This window comes from Scyliorhinus canicula, chromosome 13 (assembly GCF_902713615.1).
Source record: "Scyliorhinus canicula chromosome 13, sScyCan1.1, whole genome shotgun sequence".
NCBI classification, from domain to species: domain Eukaryota; kingdom Metazoa; phylum Chordata; class Chondrichthyes; order Carcharhiniformes; family Scyliorhinidae; genus Scyliorhinus; species Scyliorhinus canicula.
Window position 1 is genome coordinate 104,155,119 of NC_052158.1, and position 19,721 is coordinate 104,174,839.

General features: G+C 44.2%; 1 protein-coding gene across 1 annotated transcript; it reads left to right on the forward strand.

The window, feature by feature from the left end:
• Positions 1-768: 768 nt before the first annotated feature.
• LOC119975637 (extracellular calcium-sensing receptor-like) lies at positions 769-13,317 on the forward strand. Its single transcript, XM_038815422.1, has 5 exons — positions 769-1,046; positions 1,676-2,512; positions 2,631-2,858; positions 7,950-8,073; positions 12,404-13,317. Exons 1-5 carry the CDS (start codon positions 786-788, stop codon positions 13,315-13,317), a joined length of 2,364 nt encoding a protein of 787 aa, XP_038671350.1. The 5' UTR covers positions 769-785.
• The last annotated feature ends 6,404 nt before the right edge of the window (positions 13,318-19,721 follow it).

Below are 19,721 nucleotides of genomic sequence, written 5' to 3' on the forward strand. Positions count from 1 at the left end.
GTTTAAGAAATAGAAAGGAGAGAGAACGATAATGCATGGTATCTGAAATGACGGGTAATTATGGTTTTGACTGCAATAGGGAGACAAGACAGAAGAAAAATGTTTCAGTGAAGGCAGCTGTTTGGAATTTGTTTTTCTTTTAAATAACTGCTTAAAAGTCAAGTGAATAGAACTTCTTTGGAAGGAAATTATTTTAATAGCAAGTTGGTATACTTTGGTTAACAACAAATCATAATTCAGAGTGTACACTTATTTTAAATCAATCAGCCAATGGCAAACATTTTTAAAATCTAGTTAGTTTAAATTCATAAAGTGTTATTCAGTTCAAATCCCTTTTAATAAACCAATAAATAGTTCATGCTTGAGAACAAAAGCAAAGTAGAAACACAGTAGATTGAACATATGATTATTTCTCCATGACTATCATTAATATTTCTCTAAAATGCTTCACAAACAGTTAATTGGCTTCTCAGGTACTTTTATTACAAAATGGGACACATCACTGTAACACAAAGATTCCTTCTATTGACTCCGGTAAGAACTGACATAATTGACTTTCTTGAACAATCAGCAACAACTTCTTGCAACTTTGAAATTACTCTACCACTTATGCTGTGATTGGTCTGATGGATATATGCTGAAATTGTATGTCACTCGAATTTTCATTTAAGATGAGAGGTGAAATGGAACAGCATCTTGTGTTCCGTTTTTATGAAATATGGATAGTAAGATTAAAAAATATTTTCTCTAACAGTTTTAATTTCAGAACATTTCGATGGCTACAAATGATGATCTTCACTATTGAAGAAATAAACAAAGATCAAACACTACTTCCAAGTATAAGATTAGGTTACAGCATTTACGACAACTGCCGTAAGGTTCCACAGGCTGTCAGAGCAGCGGTCACACTCCTTAATGGTGCAGATAATATTTTCAAGAATTCTAAATGCACAGGACCACCTCCCATTCCTGCAATTGTTGGTGATGCACGATCGACCCAATCGATTATTATTGGAAGAATTGCAGGACGATTCGGAATTCCTATGGTAAGAAAAGTTGCACGCAAACATTTAACATACTTTCAAAACATCAAAGATTGAGAGAAGGTATTTTGTGGTCAAAGATAAACAAATCTTCTCTAGATATGGAGCAGATTAAAATCTCTCATTTTCTATATACAATATTTCTCTCTCCATACATTATTCAATGCAATGTCAATTTGTAAAAATGCTGTCAAATTCTATTCAATCAGTGGGTAATAAACTTTAATTTTAATTTTAAATAGATAACAGTGACAAATTCATTCACTCATCACAAGTAATGACTGCAAGTGAAGATGCTGTAAATGTATAAGTACTCTTCCATGTCCAAAAATGTAGTGATATAAAAGATCTTTTAACCTCTATCAAATTGTAAGGCATCAAATAAAATAGATAAAATGTGCTGTAATAATCTTAAGTGCATAATTTCTGAATACTTATTTTTAAAATTACACGCAGACTTTGTAAAAATTACCTTCTATTTAATATAATGAAGATGCTGCTTTAACACCAGATTTACAATGTTCTTGACAAAACAGTAAATTCTGTAACAGTTAATTCTAAAACTGTAAAGACAAAATGTAATTCTGTCTTATCTTTTTATTAAATATTCACAAATCTCTTCTATTTTTCAGGTCAGTTACTCTTCTTCATGCTCATGTCTAAGCAACAAACTGGAGTTTCCCACCTTTTTCAGGACAATACCCAGCGATAGCTTCCAAGCCAAAGCTATGGCCCAACTTGTGAAGCATTTTGGCTGGACCTGGGTTGGGTCTATAGCAACTCAAGATGATTATGGCCAATATTTAGTTCAGTTATTTAACAAACAGGTTCAGAATTATGGTGTATGCCTCGCCTTTACAGAAGCAATTCCAAAAATTCCATCCAGAGACAAGATACTTCAGATCGTAGATACCATCAAAAGATCGACAGCAAAGGTTATTGTATTGTTTGCTGGTGTAGGGGATATAGTTAATTTAGCCAATGAAGTGGTGCGTCAGAATATTACTAATAAACAGTGGATAGCAAGTGAAACTTGGAGCACTGCAGCACTGCTAGCAACAAAAAAAAACTTCAGATCATTTGGTGGAACTATAGGGTTTGCCTTTAATAAAGGAGAGGTTCCACAGTTCAAGAAATTTCTTCTTAAGGTGCGCCCAACCTCAATCCCTGGTAATTCTTTGATAAATAGATTCTGGGAAAAGCTATTTGGATGTACTTTTAATCCACCAGATAACACCACTAGATACGCCATAGCCAGTATTTCAGAACCGATATGTACAGGACAAGAAGACATAGAGAAAACAGACAGTGTATACAATGATGTGTCACAATTGAGAGTTTCATATAATGTCTACAAAGCAGTGTACGCGATAGCTCATGCACTTCATAATTTGGTAAACTGTGAACCCAACAAAGGACCATTTCAGAACAAAACGTGTGCAAATATTTCACACCTTGCGCCGTGGCAAGTAAGACATTTTTATGTATATTATGCATTTTCAGGATTTATGCCAGTAGTTTTTATAAATAATTACTTATCTTTTATGGGTTAAATTAATCATTTTTTTTTTCAACTTCAACATTCAGCTTCTCCATTACCTAAAAGAAGTTAACTTTACAAACAAGTTTGGTGAAAAAGTATATTTTGACGAAAATGGTGATCCTATTGCATCATATGATATCATGAATTGGCAAATGGATGCGGATGGTTCTGTTAAAATTGTTACTGTTGGCCTTTTCGATGCATCAGCAGCTCCTGGGCAAGAACTTTTAATTGATGAAGACCTTCTTATTTGGGGTGGAGGGCAGACAAAGGTAAATATATTATGCCATTCAGTAAACTGTGTAAGCAGAGAAATAACATTGAATATAATTTGTACCCGGCAGTATGTTGACTTTGCTTCTCTTACAAATGAAACTCAGTATGAATTGAAGGTTTCCTCTCATAAACAGTTTGTCATGCAGCATTCAGCATTTCATAATCACGATGGAACATGCTGGATGGAAGAAAATACCAGGAAAACACATAAAAATCTTCTAAAATAACACAGAAGGGAAAATCTATAGGTTAAATAACCATGAGGCAAGGAGTAAGTTTATGGATATTTAACATAACAAGTGATAGAAAAATTTACCAGGCCTGCTCTTGAATCCCAAAGAACCTAAGTTCTCAACTTGAAGACAGCTTCCAAATAAGGGGTGCCGATAATGAATCCAAAAAGTCTGTCCCTGCTTCCTCCTTCCAATTGTCTGTTGTAATGGTGACTTTAAATAGCATCATTCTTAAGTTTACTTAACCAGGTTACATTGAATTGGAAGTATTCCTTTTAAAAAAAAAATTTAGAGTACCCAATTCATTTTTTCCAATTAAGGGACAATTTAGCGTGGCCAATCCACCTACTCTGCACATCTTTGGGTTGTGGGGGCGAAACCCATGCAAACACGGGGAGAATGTGCAAACTCCACACGGACAGTGCCCCAGAGCCGGGATCGAACCTGGGACCTTGGCGCCGTGAGGCTGCAGGGCTAACCCACTGCGCAATTGGAAGTATTCCTGAAGAAAAAACACTGATACAAATGATTGGACAGCATCTCTAAAATCACTGATCAGCGGAAAGACGCAGTTAGAAACAAATACATTTCAGAGCACTTTGCGCAATGTGAATTCAAATCAAACATCAGCTGCTTAAGACAGATTTAATTCCAGTAACAGCGATCATTTTTACTGCTCTTTACTAAACATCTATTAGAATAACAGGCGGCACGGTGGCACAGTAGGTAGCACTGCTGCCTCACCGCTCCAGGGTCCCGGGTTCAATTCCAGCCTCGGGTGACTGTCTGTGCGGAGTCTGCACATTCTCCATGTCTGTGTGGGTTTCCTCCGGGTGCACCAGTTTCCTCCCACAGTCCAAAGATGTGCAGGTTAGGTGGATTGGACATGCTAAATTGCCCTTAGTGTCAAAAAAGTTAGGTGAGGTTACTGGGATAGGGTGAAGGTGTGGGCTTAAGTAGGGTGCTCTTTCCAAGGATGTGCGCAGACTCAATGGGCCGAATGATCTCCTTCTGCACTGCAGGGATTCTTCTATAAAAGAATAAAAGTGGAAAACCAAGTGACAGAATAAAATTTCAAATATCAGATTGCAAAACCAAAACCCAATTAAACACTACATTGAATGACCATTTTAAACTCATTTCTATATCCAAGTCAGAAATTAACATCCAACAAAAATATGAGTTGTCAAGGAAAACCTGAGCAAAGTTTTGGACCCCACTTACAAGGCTCGGAATTACACGCGGAAGCTTCTGCCCATTTTCTCTCAAATACCAGAGTATATGTTAATGGAGAAGCTGATGTGTGGGGGGAAAGGAAGATCAGTGATATTTATGGGTTGTTGGGAAAGAAAGAGATGACATTTGTGGAAAGGATGAAGGGCAATTGGGAAGAAGAGCTGGGGATTGAGCTAGGGTGGGGATATGGAGTTAGATATTGTGCCAGATTAATGTGATTCCCTTGTGTGAGTATGAATCTCATTCATTTCAAGGATCACTGTAAGAAGTGTGGGCAGGGGCCGGCGAATCACGCCCATATGTTCTGGTTGTGTGAGAAACTGACCCAGTCTTGTTTGAGTTTGGAATAAAATATATTTAAGTTTTAAACCCATATCAGGCTCCATTTCCTGAAGAGAGTAGAGATCCTGCCACTGTAATCAAAAGTGAGAACCGGCCCACTCCAGCAGGCAGTGGGCTGCATTTTTCCAGTGGTAGCCAATTATTAGACCACCACTGGGACCACCAAATTAGAGGGTCAGCAACTCAGTAACTTGGCAGCGCCACCGCTACAGCAAACAGTGCCTCATATCCAAGCTGCACTCAAAGATACTGGGCGGGATTCTCTGACACCTTGCCGGGGGTCGGTGTGAATCCCGCCCCTGCCGTCCTCCCAATTCTCCCGCCCCCAAAAACCGGCCCGATGTGAGTTGCGCCGCCTGCCTCGGAGAATGGCGGGGTCCGACGCAACTCAATGGACGCCAGGACCACCCAAATTCTCCGGCCCGCGATGGGCCGAAGTCCCGCCCACTTGTAGCTGGTCCCACCGGCTTAAATCAGAGTAAGTCCCTTACCGGCAGGACCAGGCGGCGCGGGCGGGCTCTGGGGTTCCTGGGGGGTCACGGGGGCTCTGGCCCCGGGAGATGCGCCCACGGTGGCCTGGCCCGTGGTCGGGGCTCACCGATCCGCGGGCAGGCCTGTGCTGTGGGGGCACGCTATTCCTCCGCATCGGCCTCTGTGGTCCTCCGCGATGGCCGATGCGGAGACGAACCCACGCGCATGCGCGGGGATGACGCCAGCACGTGCCTATCCCCTATAGGCAAGCCCCTACCCTGCCGAGTACGGGAGAATCCCGCCCACTGTTACTGTTGGCCTTTTAGATGCATTAACAACTCCCGGACAACAACCTGTAATTGAGCAAGGGAGGCAGGGTTTGCCCATTGGAGGGGGTGGGGGAAGAGAGGAGAGTCATATTGCAATTGTGATACCTTAACCATAGGGGCAGCCATTGCCAATGGAGGGTGGCTTTCCATGGGCCATGGCATAGCTGTAAATAATGGAGCCGCTGGGAGGCAATAGTTTTCCCATGCAACAGTGGCCCACCCGATGCAGGCGAACTGGCGGCAGGGATGGCAAGTGGCCTTAATTGGGCACTCGAGTGGACTCAATGCAGCCAAAGCTGCTGAGGCTCCTGCCACTGATAATATGCCTTTGCGACAGGAAGACATGGGCTTCTCTCCTGACACCTTCTCCCACCATATTACCTCCCAGCCCATCACCTTAGTTCATAATTCAGTTCATAGTTGGACAAGCATTTGAAAAACATCCAGCAGATGAAAGAAGAAGCTTTGAACCCTGCTGGAACAGATAAATTAGTTGGTAAAAGAAAGACAACGTCACAGTGACGATATTTTGATAGAAAGTCAAGATAACGAATTGGAAAGAATATCCTTGCGAAATAATGCAAAGTTTCCATCTCTGCTAATTCTGGACTCACAAACACAAGTTGAAATTCCTCTGTATGCTACTTGTTACTCAATTTGAATGTTAAATCAGATTATAAAGGACTTTAATAACACTAATGCATTGATTAAAAGTATCACTATCATTAATATTGCCCCACATTCATGGCAGTATTGTGTATTATTAAATATAAAGAAAAAATGTAAAGTTACTCAAACCTGAAAGATAATGGATGGGATTTTCCGTTGGCTGTTGCCAAAATTGTGAAGCATGTTTGGGCAGAGAATAGGTTTAAACGCTAAATTCGCGCCAGGTGCCGATTTGATGCCAAATCGCTATTCTCCGTCATCTCGACACCGGCATCGATGTGGTCCATAACGCACGTACAGTAAGCACCGTTTGCATGTCATTAGCGGGCCCAACCCGGTATTCTTCAGGGCCTCTGCGATGCTCCGCCTTCGATGTGCCGAGAGCCCCATGGTGCGGTTCACTTGTGCTTTTAAAAATCATGAAACCGGCGACATGGCTGCAGAGTGAGAGAGAGGGGGCACAGAAAGTGTCCAATATCGACATAGTTTGCTGACAGTTGTGCCGTTGGGGGAGGGGGGGGGGGGGCTGGCTTCTGCCAGGGCCAGGGGGAGTAGCAGGTGGGTGGCCAGGAGGTGGGCTGTGGGGTCACGGTGGATGGGCACGGAACACCATTGCCGCAGCCACGCAGCTACCCACGCTGCTGACAGCCCACTGTGAACACTGGTCGTACAGGTATTCCCCCAAGGCCACCCCCTTAGGTGCCCTCTGGCCCCAGCCGACCCATCAGCAGTACAACCAGTGCCATCTTGTTGGCTGGGATGAGTGTGTGAAGATTGTCTTGTGTATATGCGGCTGCAGCTTGCCAGCCTCCCGAGTGTCAATCACAGACCCAGTGAATCCCGCACCATTTTTCATTGGAATGTGTTCCGCATGGCGCTGGTGCGAGGCACTCCACAGTTGCTGAATTGATTCGGCGCCAGTTTTGCTGTCCTTAATGTCCACGGTTCTGCGTCAGCGTCACCAGTTAGTCTCAGAAACAAAGAATCCCCCCAATATGTTGCTGACTTAGACAGGAATAAAGCTTGCGCAAAGCAAATTCATGTGCTACACACATTTCTGCAAGAACCAGTATACTAATAACCTTCGGTGTTATCAAATTCAAGGATAGACTTGAAATGTTATAAAACCACTGCTCTGCGATGTGCCTCAAATAAAATTTCTGCATGATTACATGTGTAACAATGACAGAAAGACATTATTACTTCCACAAAAGTAGACTTTTCTTGCACCATTGAATGAAGTGAATTTGCGAAACAGACATCAGGCCAGCGAGCGATTAATTTTTGGATGCTAAAGGTATTGATGGGTATGGGGAGGGTGCGGGAAGGTGGAGTTGAGGTTGAAGATCAGCCCTGATCTTATTGAATGCAAGAGCAAGTTCAATGGGCCAAATGGCCTATGCCTGCTCTCATTATGCACTTCTGACATTCAATAGAGACTAATGACTGGAAAAGATTGCAATCAAGTGATATATTGAATTGCAAGAACTAAGTTCAAGGAATTTATGGCTGTCTTCTGAACCGTGATGTATCATTAAAATAATTATGGGAATCTATATCCCGTTTTGAGTTTGTTTCGAGACAATTGCAGCTCTTACATGTGTTCGACTTACATTGGATTGCATGTCCTCAAAGGGTGGTGACGTTTACATGTGGACATCAACAGTTTGTGAATTACAATAGGTTTATCAAAATGCTCATTGATTAGTTATTTGCCTCTGCTGTACATTAGATGTAACATTAATAATGAGTTGGATTAGAATTGAAATACTAAACTGCCTCTTGCCTCTGTCCTGTGTCATCGTAGACTCCAAGCTCTATCTGCAGTGAAAGTTGTTCTCCTGGTACAAGGAAAGCAGCACGAAAAGGTCAACCAGTGTGTTGTTTTGACTGTTTGCAATGTGCCGAGGGAAAAATGAGCAATCAAACAGGTCTGTAAGATCTCAGATTTTTACACAGATTCTTGAAAGTTATCTCATATATAAATCCATATTGAGAAAAATGAATTTCTTTCCTTAAAAGTCATCTACCTCTGGCCAGATCACTAACATTTAATTATCTAGATGAAATCTTTGCCATATAAATAATCTTTTACTGTATTATCTATTTGGAGGCAAACTTTATGCAGGCTTAATTGCAACAATTTTATATTCTTCAAGTCATATGTTAAGTTCACCAAAGATACCTAACTTCTTTTAGAAATTAAGTTAAAGAGTACATTTTTAAAACAAGCAATTTAAGAGAAGAAAAATATACTGATAGTATAGAGTTTAACGTACTGGACTGGCAACCCAAACATCACAAGAAGACCAAACATGACCATTTGTGTGCAAGCACCATAAAAAAACATGAGCCTAAAAGCTACAGCATTACCACAAATATCCAACTAGCTCACTAATACCCTTCAAGTAACGGAATCTGCCATTTCTACTCATTTCAGTATACATACGACTTACACTACGTTATTGATTCTAATATCCTCTTCACTGGTATACAAGCCACTTAGTTGCCAAGTTAACTGGGAATGAGGAATAAATTTGGGGCGCGAATCTTCGTCCATTCACGGCAGCAGGATTCTCGGGTCCTGCTGCAGTGAATGGGAGATTTGGCTGGGAGCAAAATCGATTGTCCTCGCTAGCAGTGGTGGTGGGGCAGACTCCAACAAGGAATCCAGGCCCTGATCTTGCCAGAATTGTCCTCATTCTGAAAACGAATGAAAATAAAACATTGATATTGTTCTGATATCATGCCATGTGTTTATGAGGCGCAGTGAAGTTATAAAGTCAAAGAAGCTTACTGCACTGAGCAAGTCCATTGAGCCCTCTGTCTCTGTACTGGCTCTTTGCTAGATCAGTCCAGAACAATTTCCACCATTCTGTTCTCTCTTTATAGACCTGGAAGGCTATGTAAGACCTGGAAAAGATAACAGTTGACAGTTTTCTGAGCTATAAAAATTTCTGGATAGAGCGAGAGAACCCTGGCGTAGACCCTCTTAAGGCAAACTTTATTTTCTCGAGGCTGAGAAACCCAACTATGTCGGTAACCCAAGTCTCTACACTCGGGGGCTTCGAGTCCCTCCACATTAATAAAATCCGTCTCCGGGCTACTAGGGAGGCAAAGGCCAAGACGTTGGCCTCTTTCACCCCCTGAACTCCGGGTCTTCTGACACTCCAAAGATCGCTATCTCTGGACTCGGCACCACCCGTTTGTTAAGCACTTTGGGCAGTGCCCTCGCGAACCCTTGCCAGAACACTCTAAGCACCTGGCAGGCCCAAAACATGTGGACATGGTTTGCAGGGCTGCCCTTGCACCTCATACAACTGTCTTCTACCCCAAAAAACTTGCTCATTCTCGCTGCCGTCATGTGTGCCCGGTGGACCACCTTAAATTGAATTAGACTGAGCCTGGCATATGATGAGGAGGAATTAACCCTGCCCAGGACCTCTGCCCACAGACCCTCACCTTGCTCCTCCTCCCACTTGCCCTTGAGCTCCTCCACTGGGGTTTCCTCCACCTCCTGTAGTTCCTGTTGACATCCAACACCCTCCCCTCCCCCACCCAGGTGACACAGAAGGAGTTGACAATATTAAGCAGGAAAAACAAGAGGCAGAATTGACCAATAAATGAGAGGCTAAGGCAGATAATTGATATCTGTTCCTCCCCCCCCCCCCCCCCCCCCCCCCCCTCTAAATGATTACAGCAACAGACTGCAGCTAAGTCAGGAGGAAATGATACTCCCAGGTTTCAACATGCCACTGATTCTGGTCTCTTGCTTATTCCCTAATCTAATTGCTCCACCATTGGTGGCCATGCCTTCAGCTACCTACGCAGGATTATCTTCAACAAGTCATAGGTTATGATAAGTGTGTGGCTGAATCAGATAGATTCTTGACTGGAAAGCGAGTCAATAGGAATAGACAGGAAAGTGAAGACCACATGCATGATCTTTTCAAATGACTGAGCAGGTTTGAATGGACTACCCAGGTCTTAATTTGTATGTTCGTATTGCACGGCGCAACCTCTGGTTAAAGCCACAGAAATCGTGGGTAGATTTTTGCTGGCCACAATATGTGTTGCAGTACATTGGTTGGAAATACTATTTCTGTTAATCCTGCTCTTCAGTGCAATGCTGAAAAATAATCAGATCTATTTCACTTGCAATCCTCTATGAAAGGTATCATTGTGCGATTGGCTTGACACAATTTCTAATATCAGCGATATTAAAATAATTGCTGCATGTACACATTAACCCAAATATCCCCCTCTGGTGAACAAATCTATTTCAAAGTTCATGATGCAAACAGGCTTGTGAACACAAATTTCTACTAATTCAACATTTGTTTTGCAATGTGACACCCTTTCCAGGGGAGTTGTAGCATCAGAAAGCCAAACAAGCAACAGCAAAACTCTTAATTTAATTAGATTGAAGAATCCTGAATGTGCTCTGCAGTCGAAACCAGGAAGTAAAATATGTTAAATATAAATGAGATTTAAATCATAAGCAAAATGAAGATTGGGAAGCACAGCTAAGATTAAGAGAGAGAGAGATAAAAGGAGTGGACAGAAAAGCCATATTTCAAAAAGTATTTTTTATTAGTTTGAATCTTCAACATTAATTTTCGCCTGAGGGAACAAAACCCCACACGTACAAAATTATTTTTTCAGATCTGAAGAGATTGTTCATCAACAATGATCAATTATTACACTGATAAAAATTTACTTTCTCCTGAATACATTAGCTCTTACCTTTTTAGCTGTTTTAATGTGGAATTATCCCAGGTTGACAGCTTTATGGTGATTTGGGCGTCAGGTTTATCAGTGGTGTCTGTAACATCACACCCTGTTGAGCAGAGTACTTCTGACAGTAACCTCTAGATTTCCATGTTTAATTATGCATATGTAAATACCAGAAGTTGCTATCTGACTTATCCTGTAATAATGGTCAGCGCTGTTTTCCTATATTCTATAATTACACCAAAATCCAGGCCAAGATGTTGTATATTTTTCACATTCATTCTCTGAATGTATTCTCCTCAGTCGGTTGGATGAATGGGGGGGGGGGGGGCGCACACAGTGATTAGCACTGCTGTCTCACAGTACCAAGGACCCAGGTTCGATTCCCACTCTGGGTGACTGTGTGGAGTTTGCACTTCCGCCCTGTGTCTGTAGGTTTCCTCTGGGTGCTCTGGCTTCCTCCCACAATCCAAAGGTGTGCAGGTTAGGTAGATTGGACATGCTAAATTGCTCCTTCGGGTGAGGTTACAGGGTGGGGTCTTGGACCTAGGTAGGGTGGTCTTTCAAAGGGTGGTGCAGACTTGATGGACCAAATGGCCTCTTTCTGTACTGTAGGGATTCTATTTTAAAAAATCTACAAAAATTGGATTTATTTTTTAATAATATCAGGAATGTTATTTTTCTACATATGCAAGCAACTTAAAACATAAAGTATTCATTTTGCAGTGCTGCACCTTCAAGTGCAATGAAATTATTGTTGTACACTCTAACTGTTTTGTTTATTGCACTTCGCTGGTACTCAAAATCTTACTTGTTATGCAGAAAAATATATAATTTTCAATGGTAAAAATATTGATATACAATCTGCTACCATTCTGTTGACAATTGGAGCAAACAATTGTTATAATAATAAATATTTTAATTGCACCTATTACAAAAGTTAGATGTGTCCCCTCACTATGGTTGCAGAAGTAAATTAATGTGCATCAAAGGGCAGTACAATAGCAGACATCATAGAGGCATACACATCTCTATTAGTTTCACTGTCCATAATTAGCCAAAATCTGCAAGAGAGTCGGCATCTCTTTCTGTTTCAGAGAGAGGTTAGTGGTTAATGGGTTAATGCTTCAAGGGAACTACTCTGCATCAAGCATGGCTGACCAGGAAATCTCTCCCACTTTTATTACCTGCCATGGGTGTGTTCAAAGGGTTAGCAAGTTGATTATGAATCTGTCTGGTCATGTCATGAGCACTCCAATCGTGGTCAACAAGCCCACCTCAATTACTGGTTGGACATAGAATTATGGCATGAGTGTTCTATGATTTGCCAAACTCAGCCACATTATTGTGCAGAGTGGCCAAGTAAAGTACTTTAACATAGGGAAAAGAAAGAGAAAATTAGAAACACATAACTCGGCTACATTCACAGATATGAAGTACTACTTTCAACAAATGGAAACCTAAAGGGCAGAATTGCGGACTTTAATGGATGTATCACTTCTTTGGTTGTCTGTCTTTATTTTATAGATTCCATACACTGTTTGACGTGTCCTATAGATTATTGGTCAAATCAAGAACATGATCAATGTGTGCTGAAGGAAATAGAGTTTCTCTCATTTGAAGACACGCTGGGCATTATTTTAACAACCATTGCATTGTTTGGAACCAGCATAACCACCATAATTTTAGTCATCTTTATCCGTTACCGAAATACTCCTGTTGTGAGATCTAATAATATAGAGTTGAGTTTTCTTCTGTTAGCTTCATTACTTCTGTGCTTTCTCTGCTCACTAACTTTCATCGGCCAACCAACCGCCTGGTCCTGTATATTAAGACACACGGTGTTTGGAGTTAGTTTTGCTTTGTGTATTTCCTGCATTCTTGGAAAAACAATTGTTGTGCTCATGGTATTTAGTGCTACACTTCCCAACAATGACATGATGAAATATTTTGGGCCCTTACAGCAAAGAGTCAGTGTTTTTGCATGCACCTTCCTTCAAGTTATAATATGCATTTTATGGCTGGCCACCTCACCTCCATTTCCAGTGAAAAACATAAAGTATCAAAATGCAAAAATAATCCTTGAATGTGATGTTGGCTCTGTAACGGCATTCTGTTGTGTGTTGGGTTACATTGGCTTGCTGGCGGCAATTTCTGTTGTTTTGGCATTTCTGGCACGAAAACTGCCGGATAACTTTAATGAAGCCAAGTTCATTACGTTTAGCATGTTAATTTTTTCTGCTGTTTGGGTAACTTTCATTCCAGCTTACATTAGCTCACCTGGAAAATATACAGTGGCCGTTGAAATATTTGCTATCTTGTGTTCCAGCTTTGGTGTCGCTGCTTGCAATTTTGCTCCTAAATGTTATATTATTTTGTTGAAACCAGATCAAAACACAAAAAAAAATGTGATGGGTAGACCAGCTGCAGCCAGTACATAAAATAATGGAAACTGCTTTGTAGCAGTCAATTATCAAATACTAAATGAACAATTTATAATTTTATTCTGTTCATGTTCGGAGAAATTGCCTGGTTTTATTCGTAAACATTCATGAGCTGTTATTTAGCAATGTTGTGATTCATTAAGTCAATAAAAGAATCATCATACCATTCTTCGTCTAAGTTGCTAAAAATGAAGGAATTCTCCCCAGTGTCCTGGCCAATATTTACCCTTCAACTAACATCAGTAATTCAGATTATCCACTAATTTACACATTTATGTTTGTTGAAGCTTGTAGTACTCAACTTGGTAGCCGCATTTCTTACTTTACAATGACTGCAATTCAAAAGTACTTCACTGGCTGTAAAGCACTTTGGGATGTCCTGAGGTCATGAAATGTGCTTTAAAAATGTAAGGCATTTTTTTCTTTACTTGCTTTCAGTCTTTCTTAGAGTCACAGACTCATGAAGGAGGCTATTCAGTCCATCAAAACTACATCCAATCAGTCCCATTCCCCTGCAGCTCTGTTAGTTTCTTTCCTTCAAGACCCCATCCAAATTCTTTTTGAAATCATCCATCATCTCCGGTTCCACTGTCTATGTAGGTGGTGAGTTCTAGGTCAAGGTTTTGCAAAGTACGGGTTGTGACCTGCGGGTGAGTGTCAGAAAGGTTGTGGAGCTGAGGGTCGTGACGGTGTTCCCAAAAGATGCCGCCTATATTGCTGAGATTAAAGCTCTACAATTCACAGCACACCCAGCCGAGCTGTTCTAAAATAGCTGCAACACTGTTACCCATCTGGATCTGATGGGAAGCGATGCCCACAAACCAGAGAGAACATAACCCTTTTTGTGAGTGGCGTGAGTGAGTTGTTACAAAGGTATGTGATTTGGATCAATTCAAGTTCATTTCCACTCACATCGCCGAGCAATACTGCAATCCCTTTGGTTTCAGAAGCATGGCATTAAGATTATTTTCCGGTTATCGTTGTATGACTTGGAGGCAACAGGTTTGTTTCCCTTTTACTGCACTGAAGGTCACTTATGGTGCCACAAGACAAAAAAACCTTAATTTTAAATCCGCAGCCTTATCATAAATAAATTATTGTAAATCGGTCCAAAGCTGAACATAATAATTTGGGGGTGTGGGAATTGTGATATCTGATCATGCACTGCATTGGCTGGAGGTGAGGCTCCACCTAGCATGGGGCAAGTGCAGAGGCCAGGATGGAGGCTGGATTCAGGTCTTTTAGCAGATCAGGGATTTTTGTGAAAAGGCGAGATCGGCAATTGGGGATTACGTGGCGACTAACCAGACGGGAAGGTGTCGGCGGTCACATTCTGGGAGACGCTGAAGGCAGTGGTCCGGGGCAGGGGCGGGGGGGGGGGGGTCGGCGGGGATTATCTCGTTCAAGGCAGAGGGGGAAGGAGTATGGACGGTTGTTGGAAGAGATAGTCGAGGTGGACAGGCGGTATCATGGCTGATCTCGTCCTGGCCTTAACTCCACCATCTTGCCCTTCTACATTACCCTTCAATGCATTATTAATTAAAAATCAGTCTAGCTCCTCCTTCAATTTACTCACTGTCCCAGCATCCACTCTGGGGTAGCGAATTCCACAGATTCACAACCCTTTGGGAGAAGTAGTTTCTCCTCATCTTCGTTTTAAAAGGGGGACATGATGGTATACTGGCAGGCAAAATAAAGGAAAACCCAAAGTTATCTTGCAAAACATTAAAGGTAAAAAGGATAACGAGGGAAAGAATAGAGCCTATTAAGGACAACAGTGGGAATTTGCATGTGGAGCTGAAGGACCTAGGAATGAATACTTTGTGTCGGTCTTCACTAGTGAGAGGGACAGTATGGGTATAGAAATCAGGGAGAAGGACTGTGATAAAATTGAAGAAAGTAACATGAACAGAGAGGAGATTGGGTGGTCTGACAGGAAAATAATGCAGATAAATCTCAAGGGCAAGATGAAATGTATCCAGGCTGATGAGAGAGGCAAGGGAGCAATTAGCTGGGGCGCTGGGAATGATTTTCAATTCTTCTCATTGCAGTGTTAATGTGAGCCAACTCGTGACACTAAGATTATTATTATATAGAATGTAGGGGGGTTTGATCAATATGTTTGCAGGTTATACAAAAATTGGTGGGCTGGTAAACAGTAAGGAGGAAATTACAGGCAGATATAAATGACCTGGTCAGATGGGCTGATCAGTGGCAAATAGAATTCAATCCGGATTAGTATGAGGTGATGCACTTGGGGAGAACAAACAAGGCAAGGGAATACATGATGAACAGCAGGACCTATGGAAGCACCGAGGATCGGAAATGCTGGAAAATGGAATTAGAATACTTAGGTGGTTGTTTTTGGCCGGCACGGATGCGATGGACTGAAGAGCCTTCTTTGTGCTGTAGACCTCCATGACTCTATGATGCTCGTAGATCAGCGCCAAGGCCAGAGGAGCATATGAGGTGCAGGTGATCTGCTGAATCTCCCAGCCAGGGACTGTTGCATTGGACAGGGGGACTTAAAGAGAAAACAATTAAACATAGAAGAAAAAATAAATTGATCAACATTGCCAAAATTTCAAATGTGCCAAAAGACTTGATATGTGCATTTTTCCCTAAAAACGTCAAAGTGCCATTTCGGGTGAGAAAATTGGTGCGACCAGCACGATCCAGATTGTGATCTTCAGCCACTTTGTAAAATTTTTTTCCACCATGTGTTATGATCCCCTGGGCTACTGCGCAGACAATTCCAGCCGCACCTGACCCGAAGTCGCAACAGAATTGAAATTAACAAATAATTCTTAGAAATACCCAAAGTCAGGGCAGCATGGTGGTGCAGTGGTAGCACTGCAGCCTCATGTCGCCGAGGTCCCAGGTTCGATCCCGGCTCTGGGTCACTGTCTGTGTGGAGTTTGCTCATTTTCCCTGTGTTTGCGGGGGTTTCACCCCCACAACCTAAAATATGTGCAGGTTAGGTGGATTGGCCGTGCTAAATTGCCCCTAAATTGGGAAAAATGAATTGGGTACTCTACATTTATTTTAAAAAAGCAATACCCAAAGTCTCTGGTCTTTAGCTGCCCAATAACTACAGTCACCAGGTTTATAAATTTTAACACAATTTTTATTAATAACAGTAACTATAATTACATATGCAGCAAATACAACTGGTTAATTATTATCTAATTCCTGACGATCACTCACGGATGTCTGGAGGGAAGAACCGGGGGTGGCGATTCTGGTGGGGAAGAGGGTGGCGTTCGAGGCGGCTGAGGTGGTGTCGGACAAGGAGGGCAGATATATTATGGTGAAGGGTAGGCTGCAGGGAGAGAAGGTAGTGCTGGTTAATGTATATGCCCCGAATTGGGATGATGCTGGCTTCATGAGGCGCTTGTTGGGCTGCATTCCGGACCTGGAGACAGGGGGCCCGATCATGGGGGGAGACTTTAACACAGTGCTGGATCCCCCACTGGACCGGTCCAGTTCAAGGACGGGTAGGAGACCGGCGGCGGCCAAAGTGCTGAGGGGGTTTATGGACCAGATGGGAGGGGTGGATCCCTGGAGGTTTGGGAGGCCGAGGGCGCGGGAGTATTCCTTTTTCTCTCATGTCCATAGGGTTTATTCCTGAATAGATTTTTTCGTCCTGAGCAGGGGATTGATCCCGAAGGTGCAGGATGCCGAGTATTCGGCCATAGCAATTTCAGACCATGTTCCGCACTGGGTTGATCTGGAGATGGGGGAGGCGCGGGACCAGCGCCCGCTATGGTGCTTGGATGTGGGGATGCTGTCTGATGAGGAGATGTGTAGGAGGGTCCGGAGAAGTATTGAGGGGTATCTTGATACCAACGACACGGGGGAGGTCCGGGTGGGGATGGTCTGGGAGGCTCTGAAAGCAGTGATCTGGGGGGAGCTGATCTCCATCCGGGCCCATAGGGAAAGGAGGGAGAGGAAGGAGAGGGAGAGGCTGGTGGGGGAGCTCCTGGATGTGGATAGGAGGTACGCGGAGGCACCGGAGGAGGAATTGTTGGGGGAACGGCGTAGTTTGCAGGCCAAGCTAGGGAAATTGGTGGAGTGACGGAATAAAGGTGGGAATGTAGTGCAGAAGGGGGCAGAGGTAAATGGGGTCTTTAGGGACTTCTACGAGGAACTGTACCGGTCGGAGCCTCCGATGGGGGGGGGGGGATGGAGAGCTTAATGAACAGGCTATGTTTCCCAAAGGTTCAAGAGGAGCTGGTAGAGGGGCTGGGGGCGCCGATAGAGTTGGAGGAACTAGTCAGGAGGATTGGTCAAATGCAGTCAGGTAAGGCGCCGGGCCGGATGGGTTCCCGGTGGAATTTTATAAAAAGTATGCGGATCGGGTGGGTCCCCTGATGGTGCGAGCCTTCAATGAGGCATGGGGGGGGGGGGGCTTTGCCCCCGATGATGGTGCGGGCGCTGATCTCTCTGATCCTGAAGCGGGATAAGGATCCCTTGCAGTGTGGATCATATAGGCCTATCTCGCTTCTCAATGTTGACGCTAAGTTGCTGGCGAAGATCCTGGCCACCAGGATAGAGGACTGTGTGCCAGGGGTGATACACGAGGATCAGACAGGATTTGTCAAGGGACGGCAGCTCAACACGAATGTGCGGAGGTTGCTAAATGTTATTATGATGCCGGCGGTGGAGGGGGAGGAGGAGATAGTGGTGGCGCTGGATGCAGAGAAAGTGTTTGATAGAGTTGAGTGGGGGTACCTGTGGGAGGTGCTGGAGCGGATTGGATTCAGGGAGGGGTTCATCAAATGGGTGAGGTTGCTCTACACGGCTCCGATGGCGAGTGTAGTTACCAATGGAGGGAGATCGGAGTACTTTAGGCTCTACCGTGGGACCAGGCAGGGGTGCCCCCTGTCCCCCTTGCTCTTTGCATTGGCGATTGAACCTCTGGCTATGGCGTTGAGGGAGTCAGGGAGGTGGAGGGGTCTGGTGCGGGGTGGGGAGGAACATCGGGTATCGCTGTATGCGGACGACCTGCTGTTGTATGTGGCGGACCCAGAAGGGGGAATGCCGGGGGTGATGGAGCTGTTAGCGGAGTTTGGGGGCTTCTCGGGCTATAAGTTAAATTTAGGCAAGAGTGAGGTATTTGTAGTACACCCGGGTGATCAGGAGGAGGGAATTGGGAGGCTCCTGTTTAAGAGGGCAGTGAAGAGTTTCAGATACCTGGGGGTGCAGGTGGCCAGCAGTTGGGGGACTCTCCATAAGCTTAATTTTACCAGGCTGGTGGAGCAGATGGAGGAGGAATTTAAAAGGTGGGACATGGTGCCGCTATCGTTGGCGGGTAGAGTGCAGTCCGTGAAAATGACGGTTCTCCCGAGGTTCTTGTTCCTCTTTCAGTGTTTGCCCATCTTTATCCCTAGGGCCTTTTTTAAAAGGGTGACTAGCAGCATCATGAGCTTTGTTTGGGCGCATGGGACCCCGAGGGTGAAGAGGGTCTTTTCGGAGCGGGGTAGAGATGGGGGGGGGGGGCTGGCATTACCCAATCTCTCGGGGTATTATTGGACGGCCAATGTGTCGATGGTGCGCAAGTGGGTGATGGAGGGGGAGGGGGCAGCATGGAAATGGATGGAGAGGGCGTCCTGTGGAGATACAAGCCTGGGGGCCCTGGTAATGGCGCCGTGGCCGCTCCCTCCTACGAGGTATACCACGAGTCCGGTGGTAGCGGCTACCCTCAAGATTTGGGGGCAGTGGAGGCGACATAGGGGAGAAGTGGGGGGCTCGATGGAGGCTCCGTTAAGGGGGAACCATCGGTTCGTCCCGGGGAACATTGATGGGGGATTTCAGGGTTGGCACAGAGCGGGCATCAGACAGCTGAGGGACCTGTTCATTGATGGGAGGTTTGTGAGCCTGGGGGAGTTGGAGGAGAAATTTGGGCTCCCCCCGGGGAACATGTTCAGGTATCTGCAGGTAAAGGCGTTTGCTAGGCGGCAGGTGGAGGGATTCCCTTCACTCCCCGCGAGGGGGGTGAGCGACAGGGTGCTTTTGGGGGTCGGAGAGGGGAAGATATCTGATATCTACAAGGTAATGCAGGAGGTGGAGGCGTCAGTAGAGGAGCTGAAAGCTAAGTGGGAGGGGGAACTGGGGGAACAGATTGAAGACAGGACATGGGCTGATGCCCTGGAGAGGGTTAATTCTTCCTCCTCATGTGCATGGCTTAGCCTCATCCAATTCAAGGTGCTGCACCGGGCCCACGTGTCCGGGTCTAGGATGAGTAGGTTCTTCGGGGGCGAAGACAGGTGTGTCAGGTGTTCGGGGAGTCCAGCAAACCATGCCCATATGTTCTGGGCATGACCGGCACTGGAGGAGTTCTGGAAGGGGGTGGCGAGGACGGTGTCGAGGGTGGTGGGATCCAGGGTCAAGCCAGGCTG